Below are 27,379 nucleotides of genomic sequence, written 5' to 3' on the forward strand. Positions count from 1 at the left end.
TTCTTTCATGAGTGCTTTATAGTTTTCTGAGTATAGATTCTTTGCCTCTTTGGTTAGGTTTATTCCTAGGTATCTTATGGTTTTGGGTGCAATTGTAAATGGGATTGCCTCCTTAATTTCTCTTTCTTCTGTCTTGTTGTTGGTGTAAAGAAATGGAACTGAGTTCTGTGCATTGATTTTATATCCTGACACTTTACTGAATTCCTGTACAAGTTCTAGCAGATTTGGAGTCTTTGGGTTTTCCACATAAAGTATCATATCATCTGCGAAGAGTGATAGTTTGATTTCTACTTTGCCAATTTGGATGACTTTCATTTCTTTTTGTTGTCTGATTGCTGAGGCTAGGACTTCTAGTACTATGTTGAATAGCAGTGGTGATAATGGACATCCCTGCCATGTTCCTGACCTCAATGGAAAAGCTCTGTTTTTCTCCATTGAGAATGATATTTGCGGTGGGTTTTTCATAGATGGCTTTGATGATATGGAGGTATGTACCCTCTTTCCCTACACTTTGAAGAGTTTTGATCAGGAAAGGATGCTGTACTTTGTAAGATGCTTTTTCAGCAAGTGATTAGACATTTTAATCTAGTTATTGTGGTTTTTAAAATAACTGAAAAGCTAGGTTTTACAAAGTATTTTTTGTTGATTATAAGAAATATTTTTGTAAACAGATGATTTGTTTACATGTTTGATGTATAAAGTACAAAGATTCACCTGCCTTATCTTTAGGTACTGCCACTTTAATACAGGCTGATAAATTGTTTCAAGTTTACTTGGTAGGCGTTGTTACTCCCTTCTGTAAGAACAGCTGATGTCAGGGTAGGGAGAGTTAAAATGTCTTTAAACCAGCTGTCAAAGCATAACTTCCTCAAAGGTAGTCTGTTTAGGGGTCAAGCCCGTACATACGGACACTTCTAGCATCCTATCTGTAGCCTGGTTACTTTCTGCAACTGCTTAATTCCAAAGTGGTACTTTTCTATAGTGGCAGGTGACTAGAGAGGTTATTTTCATACATTGCCCATATTATTTATTCCATACTATTTGAGCTGGGGGTTGGGACAAAAAAGTTATCAAAGGTGGGAATCCCTATCTTCCAGAAAATAAGATATATATCAGACATGAAAAAATGAGATAAACTTTTATTTAAGTAGGTAGGTTAGACTGTCGTAATGGGTATGTACTGACTTGGAACAATTGAAACAGATTTACTAAAATTCCACATAGAAAAATTGGTAAAGATTATTCTGTATCCCAGTTTAAAAAAAAAAATCTTGGGGCTCCTGGGTGGCTCAGTGGGTTAAAGCTGCTGCCTTCAGCTCAGGTCATGATCCCAGCATCCTGGAATTGAGCCCCGCATCATCGGGCTCTCTGCTCAGCGGGGAGTCTGCTTTCCCCCTCTCTCTGCCTGCCTCTCTGCCTGTTTGCCATCTCTGTCTGTCAAATAAAATGTTTAAAAAAAAAAAATCTTTGCTTCAAACTTTAAATTGTAAGCCTATTGTAAAGGAGTTATGCAATTTTTTTACTCACTTAGGTCCTTTAATCCCCACGTAATCCAATAACATAGACATTGTTACTCCTATTTTAGAGATGAGAAAACTGAGACTGATAGAAGTTAAATAACTTACCATTGCTTCATAGCTACTGAAGCCTGTCTGGTTGGAACTTGGATCTAAATCTTACTCTAAACCATGTGGTTTGCTATACTGTTTCCTCTACATTGATGAGTCCTTTATTGCACCATGCAATCAGTATTTGCTGTTTTAGTCTGGCATCTGGTCATTTTATTTATAAAAGGGTGGATTCTCTGATTTTAACATGGGACATTCTTTAACTGTAGAGTCTTGAATACTTTAAATGATAACTAGAAGAAAAGAATGATCAATTTTTAAAAAGACTCATCATTTCATTTTGACAGGTTTTATTAAAATGAAACTGCAAAAAATATTTGGAGAGCCTGGAGTATTAAAATATTGAAAGAGGGTGGGGCACCTGGGTGGCTCAGTTGCTTAGGGGTCATGATACTAGGGTCTTGGGATTAAGCCCTGCATCAGGATGCCTGTTCATCAGGGAGCCTGCTTCTCTCTCTCCTACCCGCTCATGCTGTCTCTTGATGTCTCTCTCTCTCTCTCTCTCTCTCTCTCTCTCTCTCTCTCAAGTGAATAAATCAAATCTTAAAAAAAACAAAGATTCAGTGGTGTGCCTGAGTTCCTCACTTGGTTAAGTGTCTGACTCTTGGTTTCAGATCAGGTCATGATCAGGGTGAAGGGATCAAGCCCAGCACTGTCTGTTTGAGATTCTTCCACCTTCCTTCACCTCCTCCGGTGTTCCTCCTGGTACTCCCAGGTGTGGGCACTCACTCACTCTCTCTCAAATAAATAAATAAAATCTTAAAAAAAAAAAAAAAGATTTAACAGAAAAATCCCTGGTTAATTGCAAGGTAATAATTACCCCATCCCAGTCGTTAATGTTAATTTTACAACAGCCTTTCTTTTGGATAGCATACAATCAGCATAAAGAATACTTTCTTACTTTTAATTTTTAGCTGTCTTTTAAAATAAGCATTAATAATTATATGTATTTGAGGTGAGTCTTTTTTAAATTGAGGGTATAAAAAAGCAGCAGAGGGAGATACATTATATACATATATGTATCGTGTGTGTGTGTGTGTGTGTGTGTGTGTGTGTAGTCTAACTGTGTTTTTAAATGCTCAGTGACTTCCAAAGTGATTTAAGCTGATTGGTTGATGAATAATGTTTCATTTTTCAATTTTCTGAGTTTTAAAAATCTTATAAATTAAAAATACTATTTTAAAAAAGTGGTTGGTTTTGTCTGAGAAATCAGATGCAGACTCTTATTTTGTTTGACTGGCATTGTCAAGTTTTTAAAGCGGTGATATTTGTTCCAAATTAATTTCTTTCAAAATCATTTATTAACTGTTTTATGTAATGTGGAATTGTGTTCTTGCACATACACCGAAATTGATGTCATTATTATTGCTTTACAGGACCCATCTAGAACAGTTTCAGGCAGATATAAAAGGTAAGACTCCTTAAATTTTAACTTACAACATATTATAGATGTGACTGTAATATCTGTCTGACCATGGCTTAACTAAGTAGAACTGTTTCAAACAGCTTGTTGAAAAATAAGAAACCTTAATATTGTGCTGTTAAGAAATTACATTGTAGGCAGGAGTATAGTAATGTCTGTTTCATCATGACTTACTCTGTTATACCCTGCTGTCTTTGAAAACTGTGCATACCATGAATTTATATGGAACTGATGAAATTAAGCAAAATAGAAACTAAGTATCATATCCCCTTTTGTATTTGAACATTGAAAATATAAGTATACTACCTTTATTAGTCAGCTTGGGCTGCCATAACAAAACACCATAGAAAGGGAGGGCTTAAACAGAAATTACTTTTCGCACGGTTCTGGAGGCTGGCAGTTAGGGATCAGAGAGCCACCAAGGTCAGATTTTGGTGAAGGCCATCTTCGTGGTTGCAGACTTCTTGCTCTGTCCTTACTGTGGTAAGGAAGGGGCCAAGGAGCTCTCTCAGATTGCTTTATCAGAGCACTAATTCCATCCATGAGGACTCTATATTTGTGACCTAAGAACCTCTGAAACACCTCCAAGCTCTAGCTCCTAATACTACCACATTGAACATGAGGATTTCAAAATACAATTTTTGGGAGGTTGCAGAACACTCAGACAATACCAATTCTTCTACACTATGAGTAATACTTTTAGCAGAAAATGTGTTTGAGTATGTATGTACATGTACAGGAGGAAAATCAGAATTAGATATGAGAAGTTGTTTAATGGAGATGGTTGGGCTCTTAGCTTCCTCTTTCCCTGGTGACATCATAAAGGTTACAGAAGATATGGTCATACATGCGCTAATAATCATAGAATAGTGGTAAACCTTATCAAGTGCTTATAATGTCTCAGGTGTTTTACATAGAGCGATCTCATTCAATTCTCACAATTGTCTTAAAAGGTGGTACAATAGATACAATGTTCACTTTCATTTTGTAGATGAGAGAAGTGTGGGATTCAAGAGGTAGAATAATTTCACTAGGGAATAAGGCTTGTTAGTCATTAGCAGAATCATGATTTGAACTCAGACAGCCGGGGCGCCTGGGTGGCTCAGTGTGTTAAGCCACTGCCTTCGGCTCAGGTCATGATCTCAGGGTCCTGGGATCGAGTCCCACATCGGGCTCTCTGCTCAGCAGGGAACCTGCTTCCTCCTCTCTCTCTGCCTACTTGTGATCTCTCTCTGTCAAATAAATAAATAAAATCTTAAAAAAAAAAATACTCTGAACTCAGACAGCCCAACACATGCCTGCCTGCACCATCTATGTAGATCTATACACATAAAACCACCGAGTTCCTCTATTTGTATGTTAAAGTTTGAAGTGTTTGGTTGAAAGTTGTAGTTACTATATTCCCTCTAAAATAAAACATTGATTAAGAGGAGCTCTAATTTTAATACTATTACATATAAACAAAACTCAATTTTTTATTTTTAGTGTGGGCCATAATATCTACTAGTAGTAGAAAAAGGTAAAAAGACCAAAATAAGCGACTATTGACTGTAAGAAAGTGAAACGGTTTCAGGTGAACTTAATATATTTGCTATTCCTTCTGTTTTAATTTTCATTTCTGAGTAATTTTGATTTAGGTATAATGAAACCTGTGATTCTTTTTAAAGTGTCTAACATTTATACATTGCTTAATAATTTTTACTGAACACGAGTACCTTAAACTGGAAAGAATCTCATTTCTTTTGTTAGAAATTATTGCCGGTCAAATAGCTTTGATTTGGCTTATTTCCAGGGCACATTCTCAAACCAGAAACATTTTTATCATTAGTTTTTGGTTTGGGGATAAAGATAAACTTCAGTAACTTAATAAATGTATAAATATATACTTATTAAATAGTAAACCTTGAATTATAATTGACACTTTTCAGGTTAGTGTTAAGTAGAATCAACAAGGGAATAATTTTCTTATGAATACTCATCAAATACTTAATTTACATTTCATTGTGTTAAATCAGGAAGAAGATTGGTTTTCCATCATTAATGTTTCTATTTTTAAGCTTTTCAGACCATTATTTTACTTGGGACCTGTTGCTATACTGATACGTTTTTGTTTTCGTGACCTAGAGCATGTTTTGTTAATTTTCAGCTTTCAAAGGTTTAGCCCTGTTTAATTCTGTTATAAAACAAACATTTTTTAAAGCTTCTAGTCATTATTCCCTGACTTACAGCAACCTGTAGTTTGAATACTGTTTAAAAAGGAGAAAAATAACTAAAAAAATAAAAACAAACAAAATCTAGAATCTAATTTGAAATTACTAATTCCTTATCTAAAGGAATTTGTTAAATTGTGCATCAGCAGTTCATTATTTTCATTAATCTGTCAGCACGTGTAGCAGGGACTAGAGAATGGATGATCTTGGTGAGGGTATCTGCTGACTAATGAGCATTTAAAAAAAGGAAGACTGCCTAAAGAATAGAAATTTGGCCTCATATGTTAGAAAATGTTTCCACTGTACCAAATAATTTATGAGATACTGTACACAGCTAGACAAATTCTTAAAAAGTCATTGGAGGAGGGCGCCTGGGTGGCTCAGTGGGTTAAACCACTGCCTTCAGCTCAGGTCATGATCCCAGGGTCCTGGGATCAAGTCCCACATCGGGCTCTCTGCTCAGCAGGGAGCCTGCTTCCTCCTCTTTCTCTCTGCCTGCCTCTCTGCGTACATGTAATCTCTGTCTGCCAAATAAATAAATAAAATCTTAAAAAAAAAAAAGTCATTGGAGGATACAAGAACTCACAGAACTAGTTTGTATGCGTGCTGTTATAAATTATGAATTGAATATTTAATTTTTCTTACAAATAGCAAGAATGTACTTTTTGAGAATTGAGTCTGTTAAGTACTAGTTAGGCTGTATTTTATTGAATCAACTCTTGTTTATCTCGGGCATTTCTTATATATGGACTAATTTCCTTTTTAAAACATATTTAGAGGCACCTGGGTGGCTCAGTTAAGTGGCTGTCTTCGGCTCAGGTCATGGGAAGTGCCAAGATCAAGTCCCACATTGGGCTCCCTGCTCAAAGAGGTGTCTGCTTCTCCCTCTTCTTCTGTTCCTCCCCCTGCCTGTGCCTTGTCTCTCTCTCTCTTTCTCTCTCAAATAAATAAAATCTTTAAAAAAAAAAATATTTAGAAACTATTTGGAGGTGGGAATAATGAAATTTCTGCAACTCAAGATTTAGGAACAATGAATCAGTATCACATATTTGTAGGTTTTTGTTTTTGTTTTTCATTGGTGATTTTTCTTAATATGCCTACTTCGTTAAGTTTATAGTGCATTGGTCAAAATAAGGTTTTTTTTTAAAAAAGGCAAGACAGGTTATTAGATGTGTGCTTGCAGATACCCTACTCAGTGTGATATCTAAATAAAACTGTCATACACCGCCCCCCCCCCCCAAAAGGCAAGACACTTCTAAATGATTTGCAAAGGGCAGGATTAACCAGGGTTTATAATTTACCATTTTTATTTATGTATGTAATTCAGCTCTGATTAAAGGCTCTGATTAAAAAATAGGGAATGGCTCTGATTAAAAAATAGGGAAGCGATTTAAGACAAATACTAAGTTTTATCATTCTCACATAGTAATTAACTGGTCTCTTTGTTTTCACAAATATATTCAATGCAGTATTAATTGTTTTATTAAGTAATTATGGAGTCAAAAATGCTTCTAAGTCCTCCCCCCATCTAGTAACCTTAACATTAGGTTACATTTATGTAGTTTTTAATGGTATGCAAAGCACCTTCACAGACATTACCTAACAGTAATCCTATCAGGCAGCAGGACAGGTATGTTCTTTCCAAAGTGAAGAAAAAGGCTTTAGTTCAGTGAACCCTTTGTTTTACCACATGCCCTCTGAGCAGAAATTAGTTAAGTTACAAGAGAGGAAATAATTACAAGGTTTTCCTTTATTTTTTTATTGTAAAGATTTGAGAGAGTGAGAGACGGTACTGCTCCCGAGTGAGTGCAGGGCAGGTGGTGCAAAGGGAGAAGCAGACTCCCCACTGAGCTTGTCCAGGGGCCTAATCTCAAGGTAATTTAGTTGATGATCTTGATAGGAGCGGAAGCTGAAATCAAGTCTTAAAGCTTAACAGACTGAACCACCTGGGCACCACAAGGTTTTGCTTTTACAAAGAGCATGGACACATCAGGATATGAATGTTAGAATAAACATTGTCTTAACTAAAACATAGGTGCAAAATCCTATTTCAGATCTATAGTGTTTTATGTTATTACTCTTTCTTTCTGTAACTCTAATGTGTGTACCTTCTTTGGGACTTTTCTTCCCTTATAATTTTTTGCTGTTACTAAAAGTGATCAGGGTAGAATTTTTATACGATTTAAAAATTGTTTTCTTCTCTTTAAAGGCAGTCCTCACTATTGGAAGATTTGAATTGGAAAATCCCACTCATAACACTACCCTCCAAGTTAATCATTATTAACATTATTTTAATTTTTTACTTCCAATTTAGTTTTTAGGCTTTTATTTGAATGACCATGGGCTTAATGGATGTATGATTTTGCATTCTGGTTTGCTCCTTCTTAAGTTTTCAATAGAATGGCTGATATCAATAGAGCAGTCTCTTCTTTTCTCCCTTTCATGAAGTACAGCATAAATATACCAGAGACACTCATTGTAACTCCTTTGGGGACCCTTAATTTCTTTATTTTTTATTTTTAAGTTTTTATTTATTTAAGTAATCTCTATACCCAACGTGGACCTGAGATCAAAAAGTTGCATGCTATTCTAAGCCAGTTAGGGTCCCTCAATTCTTTATTAGGACAGACATGACAACAGCATCATCTTCCTGTCAGTTCTGCTATAATACATGTTTTTGGAAACTCGAATTTGTCCCAGTGGATATATTAGGGAACAGTTTGGCCATAACACAGATTTTTGTGTTTGTCAAGACACAATTTTGTTCATCGGAAACACTAGGTAAGCGTGTAAAACTGTGCCTAGCTTAACTGAACCATGTAGGAAGACACAAAAAACACACACCTCAGACATCTACCAGAAGACTTGAGTGTGAGTCACAACTTCCCATTTGATTTCAGATAACTCTTCTTCTTACACTTCTTGTGGAAAAAAAAAAGAAGGATCACTTTTAAAAGATACTGTATCTTCAGATTATTTCTCAGATATTATCTTAGATCTGTTGTTTTGAACTACCAAACTGAAATTCAAACCTTTAGTTGTCACTTGATTCTGAGGCTCTTTCATAAGAAATTAAATAGAACCTATTTAAGTTTGGAAGGTAAATAATTTATTCAGAAAAATTTCATGTACATATTTTAAGATGTTGCAACTTTTTTTCTAAATGGCACTTTCTCTATAACCATTGTTTTAAAACCAGTAGTTCTTGTTTGATTGCATATGTGTTTTGAGAATCACTGAGTCACAAGAAATTTCTTTGGTTTGTTGGTTAGGGATCAAACCAAAACAATCAGCTGGATTGTTTAAAGGTGAGAATTACCGACTAAAGACCAAATGTATCTTCTAGTAACTGAAGAGGAACCAGGTTTCTTGGACTGTGTGTTTTCTAAGGAAATATATTCCTTTTCAAAATGTCTTATTTTTTTTATTAATATATTCTTTATTTTACCTAATGCTATAAGGCATACAGTAGCTGTATGTTCTAGCTGTGGTTCTTCTGATGAATGGATATTACAAATGAATGTGAATGTCAAAAAAATGATAATTTAAAAATAATTGAGATACTGGTACGTTTTGTGGACCTCATGGTTCCCTTGTGGATTGGTGAATTTTTATCTATGCTATAAATATTAGTAGCTAGGATTTATATAGTATTTATTATGTAATATACACTATTCAGAGTACTTTCCTTATATATTAGTTCAGTTAAATCTCCTGGTAACCTTATTATCCCCATTTTACAAATGAGCAAACTGAGGCACAGGGAAATTTAATGTCTTTTTGAGATCAGACATATTAATTGGTTGATCTTATCAACATATTTATACCTCATGGTAATATTAATTTGCTTAGTGTTGGTAGAATGTAGAGTATTTGATTCAGAGTTTGATTTTGCTTATTTTGACTCCCAAGTAACTGGAAGGTACCCAAAACTAGATTTTTTTTGTTTAACATAGTTTACTACTCATGTGGCTTTGGATTTCACAGAGTTCACTCAGCTATCTTTACTTTTATTCTGGCTACAGCATGGGAAGATAAGTTTTTTTCTTAATCTTCAAATCCAACAAGATCTAAAGTTATCTTTATAATCATGAAAGATAAGTTGTGTGATAGCATTTGGTACATTATTTTAAAGTGCATTTTATGTATTATATTTCCTTAGGAATTAATCACTAATCTGAATTTGCTCTTCCATATTTAATCTCTGTTTTTAAGAGCTTTGAAATGTACTTCAGATATCATAAAGTTCATCCTTTGAAAGTATACAATTCAGTGGTTGACAGTACTTACACAGGGTTATATACCCATTACCACGATCTAGTTCCAGAACTACCTCCACACCAAATAAAAGGGGAAACCCCATGCCTGTTAAATGGCCAGCCAGTTCCCATATTCCCTTCCCCTTAGCTTAAGCAACCAGTACTCTGTTTTGTGTTTTTTAATAGATTTTCATATGCTGGGTAATGCATTAAGTGAAATTATATAATATGTGGCTTTTTGGTCTGGCTTCTTTCATATAGCATAATGCCTGCCAAGATTTGTCTGTGTTGTAGCCTACCTGGATAAAACCACATTTCGTTTAACCATTCATCATTTGATGGATATTTAGGGTGTTTCCACCTTTTGGCTCATAGGAATTTTATTAGGATATATAGTATATAGTATGCTATGAACATTCATGTGTAAATTTTTGTGATTCTTATTTATTCTTAATACACAGAAATTTTCCATATTGCTTAGTTGAAAATTTTTCTGAAAAAAGTAGATGTTTTATGTCAATATGTTTCGAATAATTCTGAGGTACAAGGTACTATGCTTGGTGTTTAGGAGTCACGTGCTAAGAGAATAATGAAAAGTGTATAATCTTAGCTTAGCAAATGCTGTGACTTGCCTCTGGAAGAATGTTTTCTGGGTTTGTCTGTCCCTCAGGTAGTGAAATTTAGCAACCAGGTATTTGAGTAAAATGATGAGATAACTGTCATTTGATCTCGTTAGGATAATTCAGTATATGTAATATACCAGAAATGAGCATGTATGATAGACCCTAACTGGAAAAACTTAAATTTCTAACAATGAGGAGGTTATTAGCTATAATATATTAATATATTATAAATAGTTACAATGCAGACATTAATCTGATGCTGTAGAAAACAATTATGTAGAATAATTATTACCTATATGTTAAATGGGGAGAGGGCGGGCATGTTACAAAGAGAATGATACAGTGCTCGCATTGGCAGCACATATACAAAGAGAATGATACAAAACAAAGTATCATAATATATATTAAGTCTTCATAACTTGAAATTACTAAAATTATACGTAATAGAATGTAACGTTTATTAATAAATAATTATCGTTTAATCATATTCTCAAAGGGGGCTGTGATCTAAGAAAGTTAAGAACTACTATGTTTACAATATATCAGTAGTTATCTCTGCATTAGTGGGATTACTGAGATGAGTGATTTATATTTTTTGTTTCCTGTAGTTAATATATATAAATTTGAATGAGTCTGAGAGTTTTTGATTTTGATCTTTAGTTGTTACTCTATGTGTATGTGTGTGTGTAAAGGAAGAAAGTGAAGACTTACACAGAGTAAGTGGCTGTTTTTAGGGAGGAGTGTGAGTAATGGTGGGAGAGAGATAGCAAAACATGTTAAAAATATGAAGGGCAATCCTGTACTGGTTGGTTATTTAGGGATTTCATAGTTTATCCAATACTGCTAAATATTTGATACCATTCTACAAGTGAGATTTTACTCATGAATCTTGTATTTCTTCTAATTGCTAAGCCTTAAAATACCTTTTTTAGTGGAAAATTCCTCTAGCTGTAATCTTATAATGCTGTGCCAATCTTGTTCTCATGATAGTTTTAGAATAACAGTTTTTTATTCCCCAATGTAACACCTCCTAGTCTTTCCACAGAAGATGTGAAAATTCCCAGAGGGGAAAAACTTCCAGTGAATGGAAGTATTTATCTTTTATGACACTTTATTCTTTTCTCTCTTCTGAACTTTATAGTTAATATCTTTAATAGCTAAGGGCAGAGGGGATTCTTTTTGGAATTGTATTAGAGCTTTATGTCAACATTCCCAAGTAGAATATTACAAACTTTTTGGAGTTGACAAAACAACCTTTTATTCTGTATATTATGTACTGTACATATCTGTCCCTCAAAATACGTTGAAAACATTTGTTTTTAAAATAAACAGAGTTAAATTTGGCAAAAGATAAAGTAACTGCTATTCATAATTTTGACAGTATTCCTTATAAACCTAATACATAGCACATAAAGCACTGTTTTTTTTTAGTATTAATTATTCCTTGTTTTAAAATTATTTAATAGTATCATTTATATAGTTAACTAGCTTAATATGAAGGATTTCAGAAATTGTTAATGGGTTAAATTTTCTGAAATACTGTCCTAAGCTTCTTCATCAAGTAAATACAAACTTTTTTTTTTAATTTATTTATTTGACAGAGATCACAAGTAGGCAGAGAGATAGGCAGAGAGAGAGGAAGGGAAGCAGGCTCCCCACTGAGCAGAGAGCCCGACATGGGGCTCGATCCCAGGACCTTGGGATCATGACCTGAACCGAAGGCAGAGGCTTTAACCCACTGAGCCACCCAGGTGCCCCGCAAATACGAACTCTTAAGGGATAGCCATATTTCTAGGTTTTTATGTGTGTGGTTGCCAGCCTTGTAATTTCTACATAAATGGCATTGTGTTTGATACAGATAACTAGATTTTTTTTTAATTTTTAATTTTTTATAAACATATAATATATTTTTATCCCCAGGGGTACAGGTCTGTGAATCACCAGGTTTATACACTTCACAGCACTCACCATAGCACATAACCCCCCTCCCCCCAGCAACCCTCACTTTGTTTTGTGAGATTGAGAGTCACTTATGGTTTGTCTCCCTCCCAATCTCATCTTGTTTCATTGATTCTTCTCCTACCCCCTTAACCCCCCATGTTGCATCTCCACTTCCTCATATCAGGGAGATCATATGATAGTTGTCTTTCTCCGCTTGACTTATTTTGCTAAGCATGATACCCTCTAGTTCCATCCACGTCGTTGCAAATGGCAAGATTTCATTTCTTTTGATGGCTGCATAGTATTCCTTTGTGTATATATACATCTTCTTTATCCACTCATCTGTTGATGGACATCTAGGTTCTTTCCATAGATTGGCTATTGCAGACATTACTGCTATAAACATTCGGGTGCACGTGCCCCTTCAGATCACTGTGTTTGTATCTTTAGGATAAATACCCAGTAGTGCAATTGCTGGGTCATAGGATAGTTCTATTTTCAACATTTTGAGGAACCTCCATGCTGTTTTCCAGAGTGGCTGCACCAGCTTGCATTCCCACCAACAGTGTAGGAGGGTTCCCCTTTCTCTGCATCCTCACCAGCATCTGTCATTTCCTGACTTGTTAATTTTAGTCATTCTGACTGGTGTGAGGTAGTAGTATCTCATTGTGGTTTTGATTTGTATTTCCCTGATGCTGAGTGATATGGAACACTTTTTCATGTGTCTGTTGGCCATCTGGATGTCTTCTTTGCAGAAATGTCTGTTCATGTGATAACTAGATTTTTTAAGCAAAAAGCTTTTTAAGAGTTATTCCAGTGCCCTTCTATAATATGATACGGCTTCAGTGATACCTTACTCTCTTGATTTCCTCTCTACCATTTTGCTGCTATTTCCCAGTCTTATTTGTAATTCATCCTTTCCTGTACTTGTTCTTTATGTGTTGGTATTACTCAGCTATCTGTCTTCAACTTTATTTTCTTTTTGTTCGGTGTTTTTGTGCCAGAAATTTTCTTTACTTCTCAGACTTACAGTACTACCTATACATACACCAGTGGCTTCTAAGTCCTTGACTCTGTATCTGTATTAACCAACAACTTTTAAATATCTACTTACAGGTATCTCAGAAGTATTTCAAAACTCAGCATGTTCAAGAGTAAACTTGTTAAACCTGCTAAATTTCAGTAGTTGACATCATAATCTACTTTTGCTCAAGCTAGAAATCTGGACATTGTTTATGACCTTTTTTTATCCCCCCACTACTGCATCTACATTCAGGCATTTATCAAGATTGAGTTTATATCTCCTGCATATCTTCCATGCAAACACACCAGTCTAGGACATTATCATCCCTTACATAGATTATTAGGATAGGTTCCAAATTGGCTTCCCGGCTTCCAGTTTTGTTTCTCTTTCATGCTTTTTGTTAAATGAGTTTTTCACTTTCCCGGCTTTAATGGCTTCCTGTGACCTTTGAATTAAGTCTAAACTAGTCTTCAAGGTAGGGTGATACACAAGATAATGCTAGTATGCAAGAAGAAAATCTTTTTAAATTTCAGGTCATGACCTCAGGGTGTGGGAGTGTGGGCCTCTGCACTCAGTGGGGAGTCTGCTTCCCTTCTCCCTCTCCACTCATGTGCGCATACACTTTTTCTCTCTCAAGTAAATAAATAAATCTTAAAAAAAAAAAAAAGTACAAAGATGAACTCATGGTTGGTCAGCAGGCAAAATATACAAAATCAGATCTGTTCTTATATCCTTATTTCAGAGTTGTAAGTGAAAGGTTTTAAAAATTTAAGTTCTTATTTTCAGTTACCTCTTTTTGCTATGATGGCCACTTAAGATCAAGTTTGCTAGCTGCTCTTAGAACTAGTTCTTTGAATCTCTATGTCAGAGTGTTAAAGTAAGACCCTAAGAAGTAATGAAACATACTCAACTATACTTTTACTAAAAATACTATAGTCTGTTTTTAAGAAAACAAAAAAATTTTGTATCATAAGTAATTAAAACAAATTCTTTTCATCCCTTTGTGTTCTATTTTTTGTGATACAGATAACATTTTCATGGTATGATTATATTGTAAATATTTTATATATTATGTACATGTATTCTATGTTATATATTTCATATATTTGTGTAATAATGTACTATATGTAAATGTATTATTTATATAATGTTTATAAGTCATTATAAAAATAGGAGACAAAGACACATATCAACATGGTTATGTAATAAATAAAGTTTGGAGATCATTAGTTCAAATTTTTCTATAAAGTACCTTTCAGCCTTCCTATATGCTTTTCAAGAATCATATCTTACCATGCCTATATTTATATTTCATACCTTAGCTATGTTGGACTTTTCTGTTTCTTAAATGAGCCATATACTCTTTGTTTATAAATATTTGTACATTCTTTTTTTTTTTTTTTAAGATTTTATTTATTTATTTGACAGATAGAAATCACAAGTAGATGGAGAGGCAGGCAGAGAGAGAGAGGGAAGCAGGCTCTCTGCTGAGCAGAGAGCCCGATGCGGTACTCGATCCCAGGACTCTGAGATCATGACCTGAGCTGAAGGCAGCGGCTTAACCCACTGAGCCACCCAGGCGCCCCTGTTTGTACATTCTTATTCCTCTTTTTTTAAATTTTTATTTATTTATTTATTTATTTTTTTAATATTTTATTTATTTATTTGAGAGAGAGACAGTGAGAGAGAGCATGAGCAAGGAGAAGGTCAGAGAGAGAAGCAGACTCCCCATGGAGCTGGGAGCCCGATGTGGGACTAGATCCCGGGACTCCAGGATCATGACCTGAGCCAAAGGCAGTCGTCCAACCAACTGAGCCACCCAGGCGTCCCTCTTATTCCTCGTTTAAGTCGTAGCTTAAATATTCACTAGCATGCATAGTGCTACTCAAAGTATGGTCCTTCAACTCTTACCAGCCCATGACAAGATAAGAAAAGAACTTGAGAGTAAATATTTCAAAGCTTGAATTGCATTTTGATATTGTCATCGTCACATCTAAGTGCATGATCAGTGGTCTCCTTTCTCAATAGGATATTAACTAGTTCAAGTACCATGATGCTTGTGTGATTTCCTTTTTTTTTTTTTAAGATTTTATTTATTCATTTCACAGAGAGAGATCACAAGTAGGCAGAGAGGCAAGCAGAGAGAGAGGGGAGGAAGCAGGCTCCCTGCCGTGCAGAGAGCCTGATGCAGGGCTCAATCCCAGGACCCTGAGATCATGACCTGAGCTGAAGGCAGAGGCTTAACCCACTGAGCCACCCAGGGGCCCCTCATTTCCTTTTTTAACTCGAGGTTTTTTTTTAGAGCTGTTTAAAATTAACAGCAAAATTGAGGGAAAGGTACAGAGGTTTCCAGTATATTCCTTGCCTCCCCTCACTCATAGCCTCCCACATTATCAGTGTTCCCCAACAGAGAGGCACAGTTGTTAAAACTGATAAATTCCATATCACATCATAATCACCCAAAGGGCATAGTTTACATTATGGGTCAGTCTTAGTGTTGTACATTCTATGGGTTTGGACAAATGAATGACATGTATTCATCATTATGGCATACAGAGTATTTTCCCTGCTCTGGAAATCCTCTGTACTGCCTCTGTTTATCCTTCCCTGTATTATCTCTTCCCTTACCCCTTGGAAACTACCTATCTTTACTTCGAGCATAGTTTTGCCTTTTCCACAATGTCATATAATTGAAATCATACAGTGTATAGTTCTCTCATACTGGATTCTGTTCTTTAGTAATAGGCATTTAAGCTTCTTTTTAGCACTGAATAATATCCCATTGTCTGCATATACCACAGTTTATTTGTCCATTGATCTATGAAAGGGTATTATAATTGCTTCTAAATTTTGGCAATTGGGAATAAAGCTGCTGTAAACATCCATGTGCAGATTTTTGTGTAGACAAAAGTTTCTTCAGGTAAATGCCAGGAAGCATGACTGATGGATCATGTGGTTGAGAGTATATTTAGTTTATAAGAAGCTACCAAACTGTCTTCCATAGTGATTGTGCCATTTTACCTTCCTACTAGCAGTTCTAAATCCTCAAGAGCATTTGGGATTGTCATTGTTTCTGATTTTAGCCATTCTTATGGATGTGCATTATTTTTTTAGTTTGCATTTCCCTGATGACATAATATGGAACATCTTTTCATATGCTAATTTGCTATCTGTGTATCTTCTTTGATAAGGTGTCTGTTAAGCTATTTTTTAATAGGGTTGTTTGTTTACTATTGAATTTTAAAAGTTCTTTGTACATTTTGGGTAGTAGTTCTTTGTTGCGCGTGTCTTTTATAAGTATTTTTTCTCAGTGTGGTTTCTCTTCCCATTTTTTTTTTAAGATTTTATTTATTTATTTGACAGAGGAAGTAGCTCCAGGGAGAGCACAAGCAAGGGGAGTGGCAGGCAAAAGGAGAGGGAGAAGCAGACTCCTTGCTAAGTAGAAAGTCAGACATGGGGCTTGATCCCAGAACCCTGAGATCATGACATGAATGGGAGGAAGATGCTTAACCGACTGAGCCACCCAAGGTCCCATTTCCCTTTTTCTTAACATTGTCCTTTACAGAGCAGAAATTTTTAATTTTAATGAAGTCCTGCAGTTGATTATTTCTTTTGTAGATTATGCCTTTGGTGTTGAATCTAAAAAGTCATTGACATGACCAGGGTTTTCTAGGTTTTGTCCTATGTTGGTTACGTTCTAGAAGTTTGTAGATTTGCATTTTACATTTAGGTCTGTTATCCATTTTGAGTTGTTTTTTTGTGAAGGGTATACGATCTTTATCTTAATTTTTAATTTGAAAAATTCATGTGAATGTTCAGTTGTTCTAGTACCAGTTGTTGAAGACACTGTCTTTTTTCTCCATTGTATTGCATTTGCTCCTTTGTCAAAGATCAGTTGCGGGTTATTTATGTTAGTTTATTTCTGGGCTCCCTATCTGTTCTATTGCTCTATTTGTTTATTTTTTCAATAGTACCACACTGTCTTGGTTACGGTAGCCTTATAGTAAGTATTGAGTTGAGTATAATCAGTCTTCCAGCTTTGTTTTTCAATCTTGTGTTAGCTATTCTGGATTTTTATTTATTTATTTATTTATTTATTTATTTATTGCCTGTCTGTGTGAACTTCAGAATTAGTTTGTCAATACAAAATAACATGGCTGGGATTGTGATTGGACTTGTATTGATTACAGACCAAGTTGGGGAAAATTTACATTTTACCAATGTTGAATCTTCCTATTCATTAGCTGAGAATATCTCTACAGTTACTTAGTTTTTCTTTGATATCTTTCATCAAGAGTTTTGTAGTTTTCCTTCTATAGATACAGTACTTTCTTATTAGATTTATACCCAAGTATTTCATTTGGGGGAGCTAATATAAATATATTGTTTTTTAATTACATATTCCACTTGCTAGTACAGTGATTGATTGACTTGTGTATTAAACTTGTATCTTTCAACCTTGCTATAATTGTTTGTTAGTTCCAGGAATTTTTTTGTTGATTCTTTCAGATTTTCTACATAGACAATGATGTCATCAGTAAACAAATACAGTTTTATTTTTGTCTTCCCAATCTGTATACCTTTTATCTCCTTTTCTTGTTTTGTTGCATTAGCTAGGACTCCTCTAAGATGTTGAAAAGGAGGGCTGAGAGAAGACATTTTGGCCTTGTTCCTGGTCTTTTAATAGGGTAGCTTCAAGTGTCTCACCATTTAGTATGATGTAGGTTTTTTGTAGGTATTCTTTATCAAGTTGAGGAGGATTCCCTTCTGTGCTTAATTTGTTCCAGATTTTCCTCATGAATAATTGTTGGATTTTGTCATGTGATTTTTTTCTACATCTATTGGTATGATCATTTGATTTTCTTCTTTAGCTTGTTGACATGATGGACTATATTGATTTTTTTTAATTGGTTTTTTTTTTCATCATGGTAAGTATACTCCAAAGCCCATCCTCTTTTTCACCCATCTCTCCACCCACCTTTCTTCTGGAAAACCATCAGTTTGTTCTCATAATTAAGAGTCTGCTTCTTGGTTTGTCTCTCTCTTTTTTTCCTTTGCTCATTTGTTTTTTTCTTAAATTCCACATATGAATGAAATCATATGCTATTTGTCTTTTTCTGACTTAGATTAACATTATACCCTCTAATTCTGTCCATGTTGTTGGAAATGGAAAATTTTTTTATGGCTGATAATGTATATATTATTAAGCTATAAAATAAATATATACACATATATATCACCTCTTGATATATATATATATATCTCAAGATTATATATATATATATATCACCTTTTCTTTATCCATTCATCTATTGATGGACACTTGGGCTGCTTCCATATCTTGGCTATTGTAAATAATGCTGCAGTAAACATAAGAGTGCATGTATCCCTTTGAATTAGTTTTCATATTTCTTGGTTACTTAGTAGTGTGACTCCTGGGTCATAAGATAGTTCTGTTTTTAATTCTTTGAGGAACCTCCATGCTGTTTTCCACAGTGGCTGTATCAATTTGCATTTCTCTCCATACTGCAAGATGATTCCTTTTTATCCATATCCTTGTCAACACTTGCAGTTTCTTGTGTTTTTTATTTTAGCCAGTCTGCCAGGCATAAGGTGGTATTTCATTGTAGTTTTGATTTGCATTTTCTCGATGATAAGTGATGTTGAGAATTTTTTGTGTGTCTATTGGCCATCTCTATGTCTTCAGTGGAGAAATGTCTGTTCATGTCTTCTGCCCATTTTTAATTGGATTATTTGTTTTGAAGTATTGAATTGTATCAGTACTTTATATGTTTTGGATACTAATCATTGTATCCCATATCAAATATCACTTCCCATTCATTTCTGTTGTTTCCTTTGCTGTGCAGAAACTTTTTGTTTTGATGTAGTCCCAGTAGTTTATTTTTCATTTTATTTCCTTTGCCTTAGAAGACATAGCTAGAAGATGTTATGGCCCTGAGAGATTACTGCCGGTTCTGTCTTCAAGGATTTTTATGGTTTCAGGTCTCACATTTGGATGTTTGATCTATTTGGAGTTTATTTTTGTGTATGGCAAAAGAAAGTAGTCCAGTTTCATTCTTTTGCCTGTTGCTGTCCAGTTGTCCCAACACCATTTGTAAAGAGACTTTTTTCCATTGTATATTCTTTCCTCCTTTGTCAAAGATTAATTCACTATGTAATTGTGAGTTTATTTCCAGGTTTTTTTGTTCTGTTCCATTGATCTGTGCATTTATTTTTATGTCAGTACTATACTGTTTAATTACCACTGCTTTGTAATAAAACTTGAGATTTGGCATTGTGATACTTGCAATTTAGTTTTTCTTTTTCAAGATTGCTTTAGCTGTCCAAGGTCTTTTGTAGTTCCATAAAATTTTAGAATTGTTTGTTCTAGGGGTGCCTGGGTGGCTCAGTGGGCTAAAGCCTCTGCCTTCAGCTCATGGTCCCAGGGTCCTGGGATCGAGCCCCGCATCAGGCTCTCTGCTCGGCAGGGAGCCTGCTTCCCCTCCTCTCTCTGCCTGCCTCTCTGCCTGCTTGTGATCTCTGTCAAATAAATAAATTTTAAAAATCTTTAAAAAAAAGATTTTAGAATTGTTTGTTGTAGATCTGTAAAAGATGATGTTGGTATTTTTATTGGGATTCCATTAAATGTGTAGATTGCTTTCAGTAGTATAGATATTTTAACAATATTGTTTTTCCAACACATGAGCTTGGAATGTCTTTCCATTTGTTTGTGTCATCTTGAATTCTTTCATCAGTATTTTATAGTTTTCAGAGTATAGGTCTTTCACATCTTTGGTTAAATTTGTTCCTTGGTATTTTACTGTTTTTGTTGCAGTTTTTGTAAAGGGGATTATTTTCTTAATTTCACTTTCTGCTGTTTTATTATTAGTGTATAAGAACACAACAGATTTCTGTACATTGATTTGATATTCTGCTACTTCACTGAATTCAGTTATTAGTTCTAGTAGTCTTTTTGTGGATTCTTTAGGGTTTTCTGTATATAGTATCCTATCATCTGCAAATAGTGAAAGTTTTACTTTTTCTATATCAATTTGGATGACTTTTATTTCTTTATGCTGTCTGATTGCTTTGGCTAAGACCACTGGTACTGTGTTGAATTAAAGTGGTGAGAGTAGACATCCTGTCTTGTTCCTGACCTTAGGGGAAAGCTGTCAGTTACATTAATTGATTTGGAATGTTGAGCCAACCTTGGATTCCTGGGAAATTCTGCTTAATATAATTTTTAAAAAAAGATTTTATATTTGTATTAGAGAGAGGAAATAGTAGAGAGAACTGCAGGCAAAGGGAGAAGGAGGAGCAGACTCCCCGCTGAGCAGGAAGCCCAACATGGGGCCAGGTCCCAGGACCCCGGGATCATGCCTGAGTTGTAGGCAGATACTTAACCAACTGAGCCACTCAGGTTCCCCTGTAATTTTTTTTTATACGGTGTTAAATTTTATTTGCAAATATTTTATTGAGGATTTTTGCATCTATATGTTCATGAGCAACAACAGTCTGCAGTGTTCTTATATCTTCAGCTGATTATGGTGTTAGAGTAATGCTGGCCTTACAGAATAAGTTAGGAAGTATTCCTTCTGCTTCTGTCTTTCTGAAAGATATTGTAGAGAATTGGTATAATTCTTCCTTAAATGTTTGACAGGATTCACCAGTGAACCTGTCTGGGCCTGGTGGTTTCTGTTTTGGAAGCTTATCAATTATCGATTCAATTTCTTTAACAGATATAGGCCTATTCAAATTTTCTATTTCTTCTTGTGTGAGTTTTGGCAGACTGTATCTTTTAAGGAATTGGTCCATTTCACCTAGGTTATTAAATTTTTGAGAAGAGTTGTTCACAGTATTCCTTTTAATGGCCATGGACTCTCTAGTGCTGTCCCTTTTTTCATTTCTGATACTAATAATCTGTGTCCCCTCATTTGCTTAGTTAGCCTAGCCTATTGAATTTATTGATCTTTTCAAAGAGATAGTTTTTGGTTTCATTGATTTTCTTTGTTGATTTCCTGTTTCCAATATAATTGATTTCTGGTCTGATTGTTATTTCTTGTTTTGGATTAATTTGCCTTTTCCAGTTTCCTATGGCAGAAACCTAAAATATTGATTGTAGATTTTCTTTCTTTTCTAACATAGGCATTCAGTGCTATAAAGTTCCCTGCAAATAACTGCTTTCATTGCACAAATTTTAAGTTGTGGGTTCATTTTTGTTTAGTTCAAACATTTTAAAAATTCTTCGGGATTTCTTCTTTGACTCCTGTATTATTTAGAACTCCGATAACTAATTTCTACACATTTTACAAGTTTCCAGTTATCTTTCTGTTATTAATTTCCAGTGTAATTCTGTTTTGGTCTAAAAGCAAATCTTGTATGATTTCTGTTCTTCTAAATTTGTGAAGGTGTGTTTTATGGTCTACAATATTTTTATGTGGGTCAGTTGTAATCCAAAATGTGTAAGAGCTGAAGGAAACAACAAGAATTTATTTACTTTAAAAATCTGGCATTATTTATTCTTATTTCATAAAGAAGATAATTAAAAAGTGAGTATATAATAATTAAAAATAAACAAATAGAAAATCTTTCATTCTTTTCCATTTCTGCTTTTGTTAGTGTTATCTAAATCTAGGAAGTAAAATTTTAATCCGTATTTTTAATCCTATTTATATATAATAAAACAAGCTTTACTAGACTTCTTTTGATAGGAAAAGAGAATACCTTTTCTGAATGCGACAGTAGCATTCAGAATGATGATGATGATGATGATGATGATGATGATGATGGAAGTAATTTCAAAGAGTTACAGACCAAAAGAGTTTGTGCTAGTTTTGTTGGGAAGCATTGGTTTTCCTATATAGGCATACTTTCTTTTATTGCGCTATGCTTTTTTGTTTTGTAGTTACTGTCTTTTTTACAGTTTGAAGTTCAAGACCAGTAGAGGAAGCAACTCCACATGGGGTAGAAAAAAGAGAAGTAGAATTAAAAGTGAAGCCTGAAGATGTGACTGAGTTGTTGAAGTCTTGTGATAGAACCTTACTGGATGAGGAGTTGTTTCTTATGAATGGGCAGAAAAAGTGGTTTGTTGAGATGGGTGTTTTCATCTTCACTCCTGGTGAAGATGCTGTGAAGATTGTTGAAAGGACAACAGAGGATTTAGATAATACATAAATGTAGTTGATGAAGCATTGGCAGGGTTTGAGAGAATGACTCCCGGTTTTGAAAGAAACTCTGCTGTGGGTAAAATGCTATGTTACAGCATTGCATGCTACAAAGAAATAGTTTGTGAAAGAAAGATTCAGTCAATCCATTAGACTTCATTGTTGTCTTATTTTGAGAAATTGCCACAACCACCCCAGCCTTTAGCAACCATCACCCTGATCTGTCAGCAGCCATTAACACAGAAGTAGATGTAGATTGCTCTGGGGTAGTATAGACATTGCTTTGGGTAGTATGGACCCCTGCCCCCCAATACCAGCAAAAAGCTTATGACTCATTGAAAGTTCAGATGATGGTTAGCATTTTAAAAAATATTTGTAAATTTAAGCATGTACATTTTTTTAAACATAATGTTATTGCACACTTAATAGGTGTTGGCAAAGATGGGGAGGAAGGGAAACCCCTTTTGCACTATTGGTGGGAATGCAAACTGGTACAGCCACTCTGGAAAACAGTATGGAGGCCCTCAAAAAGTTAAAAATAGAACTACCATATCAGCTGGCAATTTCACTACTAGGTAATTACCCAAAGAATATAAAAGTACTGATTCAAAGGGGTACATTTACCCTGATGTTTATAAGCAGCATTATCAACAGTAGCCAAACTATGCCAAGAGCTCAAATGTCCATCAACTGATGAATGGATAAAGAAGATGTAGTAGTATATACAATGGACTATTACTTAGCCATCAAAAAGAATAAAGTCTTGCCTTTTGCAATGATGTGGATGGAGCTGGAGAGTATTATGCTAAGCAAAATAAGTCAGAGAAAGACTTACCATATGATTTCATTCATATGTGGAATTTAAGAAACAAAACAGATGAACATATGGGAGGGGAGAAAAGAAAAAAGGAGAGGGGGCCAACTTAATGACAGAGGACAAACTGAAGGTTGAGAGAGGGAAAAATGGGCTAGGTGGGTGATGGGGATAAAGGAGGGCACTTGTTACGATTAGAACTGGATGTTGTATGTAAGTGATGAATCACTGAATTCTCCTGAAACCAATATTGTACTGTATTTTAACTAACTAGAATTTAAATAATAAAGAAACAAACAAAAAAAACAACTTACAGAGGTGCCTGGGTGGCTCAGCGGGTTAAGCCTCTGCCTTCGGCTCAGGTCATGATCTCAGGGTCTTGGGATCGAGCCTCACATCAGGCTCTTTGCTCAGCAGGGAGCCTGCTTCCCCCTGCCTCTGTGCCTACTTGTGATCTCTCTCTCTTTCTCTGTCAAATAAATAAATGAAGTCTTAAAAAAAAAAAAAACTTTGTAGTCATATAAATTAAAAAAAAAATAGTCGACAGTATGGTGTAAACATAACTTTTATATGCACTGGGAAGTCAAAAAATTCATTTGACTCTATTGCGATACGTGCTTCATTGTGGTGGTTTGGAACCAAACCCAAAGTATCGCCAAGGGATGCCTATGTTGAGTTCAGTTTTTACCCGTAATTGATGGGGAAGTGCTAAAACCACAATGGTTTATTTGCAGTGATGTGCTGGCTGCTACAACAATAATAACATCAAAATTTAAGTGGCATTTATGTGCATTACATAAGTACATTCACAACCACAAATGAATTATTTGAAAGAAGACATATTACAGTTAAGCTGACAAAAGCAGATCTGCAGGATTTCTTATGTAATCATTAGAGCTTTTTTAGTTTCTTTCTAAGTCTCATTTTCATGTTGCTAACATTAAAAACAACTACACAAAAATGAAAAGACAAAGGTGTTTCTTTGGAAATTTTGGATGAATCCATAGCAGAGAAGGTAGTTTATATAATATTTTCTGACAACACCATAGCTTGATATATTTAGGAATAGTTTAGTGATACAGAAGACTGACTCTTGGACAGATAGGGATAGCAAAGGGATTTTCTGTTACAGTTTGATGATCACATTGATTTTGTTAATATGACAGTGATAGGAAGGCAGAATTTATTTTTCAGCTTCCTTGTTTACAAACACAACTTACTAGGACTTATGTAAAACTTTAAAAGGTTAACAAATCAATAGATATGGTTTGGAGGGTTTTTTTGCTTTTTGTAGGAGTATGTTCTGATTATAGAGAGATGGTGCCAAGAAAAACACTCTGGAACCTGTGCCATAATGTGAATCAATGTCCAGCTTCTTTCATTGAGAAAGCCTTGCTATTGTTAGCTGAACTAACCAGTATACTTCCTTTATCAGCTAAATTAACAGTAGTTCACTAAAAGTGTAAATTGCTCAAACACTAATGCATTAAATTTGAGATTAAAAAAAAATAAACTATAGTTTGGAAGCTGAGCCAGTCAGCTGTTACCATATGCTAAGGTATACAATAATTTTCAAAGGGAAATATTCAGACAAAAGTGTTTGAACTTTGGGATGAACACTTAGTGTTTTTGCAGGGAGCCAGTTTGGTCTCCAAACTTTTTAAATATGTGAATTAGTTTTATTTGTCTGACAGCCTTATTATTTTTTAAAAATAATTTTACCTTTCCATGCAAGGAAAGAAAGTCAGATGTTTTTAATGTTACATAATATCAAAGGACAAAAATGAAACTTAGAAATTTGGGGAAAAAATTTCCACAGATTGTTATGATGGGTTTCACAGTAACAATTGTCAGTAAAATAGTTGGTAATTTTTGTAGTGCGCATTTATAAAATGTTAATATCAAATTGGTAAGGCAAACTTGGTAAGAAGTTTGACAGATTTATAAATTTGGTGAGACATACTTTGAATTTTATTTTTTATTAAAATATAAAATCATATAAAATATAAAATCAAATCATATAAAATCAATAGCTCAAGAAACCATTTTTTTCATCAAGAACTATTGTGGATTGAACTATAATTTTGATGGATAAATTATTGATATTGGCTACTAATAAAGGATTGAAGACAAATTTTAAAAAGCATCATTTTCTGGATTTTGGGTAAAAGTTAAAAATTAGTATCCTGAGCTGAAATTGCTTTAAAATACTTTCTATTCCTGTTAACATACAGCTATGAAACTACGTTTTCTGTTATGAGTGCTATTGAAGGAAAACCTAGAAGTAGTTTAGATATACCTTATCCCTCATGGCTGGCATTGTCATCAGTCTAACCTAGTATAGGTCAATTTACAAACAGCCTCTGACAGAGCTCCCAGGATGCCCTACCTCCTGGTATTTACATCTTCGTAATCTCCTTCCATATGGCAGTATATATAGGGTTGATGTGATAGTATATCACTTACGAGATTAGGTCATAGATACTGCAGTGTCTGTCTTGTCTGTCTCCGGAAACCAGCTGTCACGTGGTGAACAACCCTACATGAGGCCTACATACTGAGGAACTAATGCTTGGTCAACAGCCAGTTAGAAACTGAAGCCTTTTGCCATCAGCCATATGAGTGAACTCAAAGGCAAATTTTTCTAGACCAGTCAGGCCTTCAGATGACTGTAGTCCTGACCAAAAATCTCATAAAAGACCTTGAAACATAACCACCCAGCTAGACTGCTTCCAGATTCCTAACCAACAGATATTGTGAGATAAGTGTGTGGTGTTTTAAGCCACTAAGTTTTGGTGTAACTTTTAATGTAGTAATAAATAACTAATATGAAAAACAAGAAGCAAACTCACTTATTATGTTAAAAACTTTAAATATGAGCATATATGCTATTAGTTCAGGGAATGTGAATTGGTGTTTAATATGAAGAATTGCCATTTCAGTCATCACTTTCACTTATAATTATGAAATGGCAAAAGTTATTAGTGTGATGGCTGTTTTCTGTGATTGCCTATATACAGTTCAATGAAAGTACACAATTTATGTAGTTCTTTTTTCTGTTCATTCTAATTATTGAAATACAACTTTATGGACATAGCTAATAAGACAGTGAACTTATATTTTATATGGCCTATTTTTCCACTAGTTTGTTTTCATTTGATCTATTGGTCCATGATGGATTAGAATTTAAAAAAAAAAAAATGGAAAAAGAAAACAAAATGGTTTTCTACCACAGGTAATCTACATTAAGTTCCCTGTCAGTTGTCATAGTACCCTACATTTAACCTTATTGTGGTGGTCATCTTGCTTTATTATGATCGGTTATATTCCCTGTTAGACTGAAAGCTCTTTGAAAGGTAGAGTCCATGTCTTTCTTTGCTGCTATATCTTCATGCACAGAACAGTGTCTGGTTCTTAGTGGCTACTCAGTAGTTATTGGTCAGAAGAATTAACTTTTTGTTTTTTAATTTTTTTTTCATTGTGTTGGAATAATGATTAACTTCTTTAGTTATAAATGAGTTGGCTACTATAACCATGTGTCCTCAGGGAATAGTAATTATTTATGGTGAATAGAAAATATTCTTGGCATTCTTCTTGCTGAGTATTAGATACTTTTATAAAATACATCTTTTTATTTCCATAGCACAACTGCCTCAGAAGAAGATGTTTCAAGTAGATATCCCCGAACAGATAGAAGTGGGTTCAGCAGATATAACAGGGATGCAAATGCTTCAGGTAATTTGGGCTCAAGTAGCATGTTGGAAAAGAAAATTGAAGATCTTGAAAAGGTATGAATTACAAACTATTTTAAGATTGATAAATTTCATATACCTTAGGGATTCCTTTTTTTTACCTTTAGAGCAGCTGAGAAAATAAATTGAAATTTGTATGAGAGAGATAGTGCCAACAAAAGGAAAAGAATGAGAGGTGCTAGTGGAAGATACTATTACGGTTAATTGGTATTTCCATATATAGTCAAGTTGCATCTTTAAATCACTGTCTTAAGTATATATTTTCCAGATGCATTGTGGCTAGACATTTTCTGACTCCATTAACACTTTTCTATCCAGTTCTGTTGTTAAAACTTTCAGGAATGAAGCCAGTTCTTGTATTCCTTAATATTTCTGCTACATGTTACCCCTAACATTTTAAAAGACAGTCTTTTTAAATGATTCTAAATCTATGCTGGCTGTGTGCCCTACTGTGTGTTTATTATATTATCAGTATAGTGTATCATTTGTAGACTTTCTTCTGGGTTTTGTTTAGAGCTTAGAGTCATCTTTGGTGTTTGAA

At 34.6% G+C, this 27,379-nt stretch overlaps 1 protein-coding gene across 1 annotated transcript in view; it reads left to right on the forward strand.

The window, feature by feature from the left end:
* Positions 1 to 27,379, forward strand: part of PAWR (pro-apoptotic WT1 regulator) — a 117,900-nt gene that overhangs the window by 80,930 nt on the left and 9,591 nt on the right. The window contains exons 3-4 of the mRNA XM_059402411.1: positions 3,005 to 3,039; positions 26,730 to 26,874. Of these exons, the coding sequence (XP_059258394.1) occupies positions 3,005 to 3,039; positions 26,730 to 26,874 (180 nt within the window). The remainder of the gene's footprint in view (positions 1 to 3,004; positions 3,040 to 26,729; positions 26,875 to 27,379) is intronic.

This window comes from Mustela nigripes, chromosome 6 (assembly GCF_022355385.1).
Source record: "Mustela nigripes isolate SB6536 chromosome 6, MUSNIG.SB6536, whole genome shotgun sequence".
In the NCBI taxonomy this organism is placed as follows: Eukaryota; Metazoa; Chordata; class Mammalia; order Carnivora; family Mustelidae; genus Mustela; species Mustela nigripes.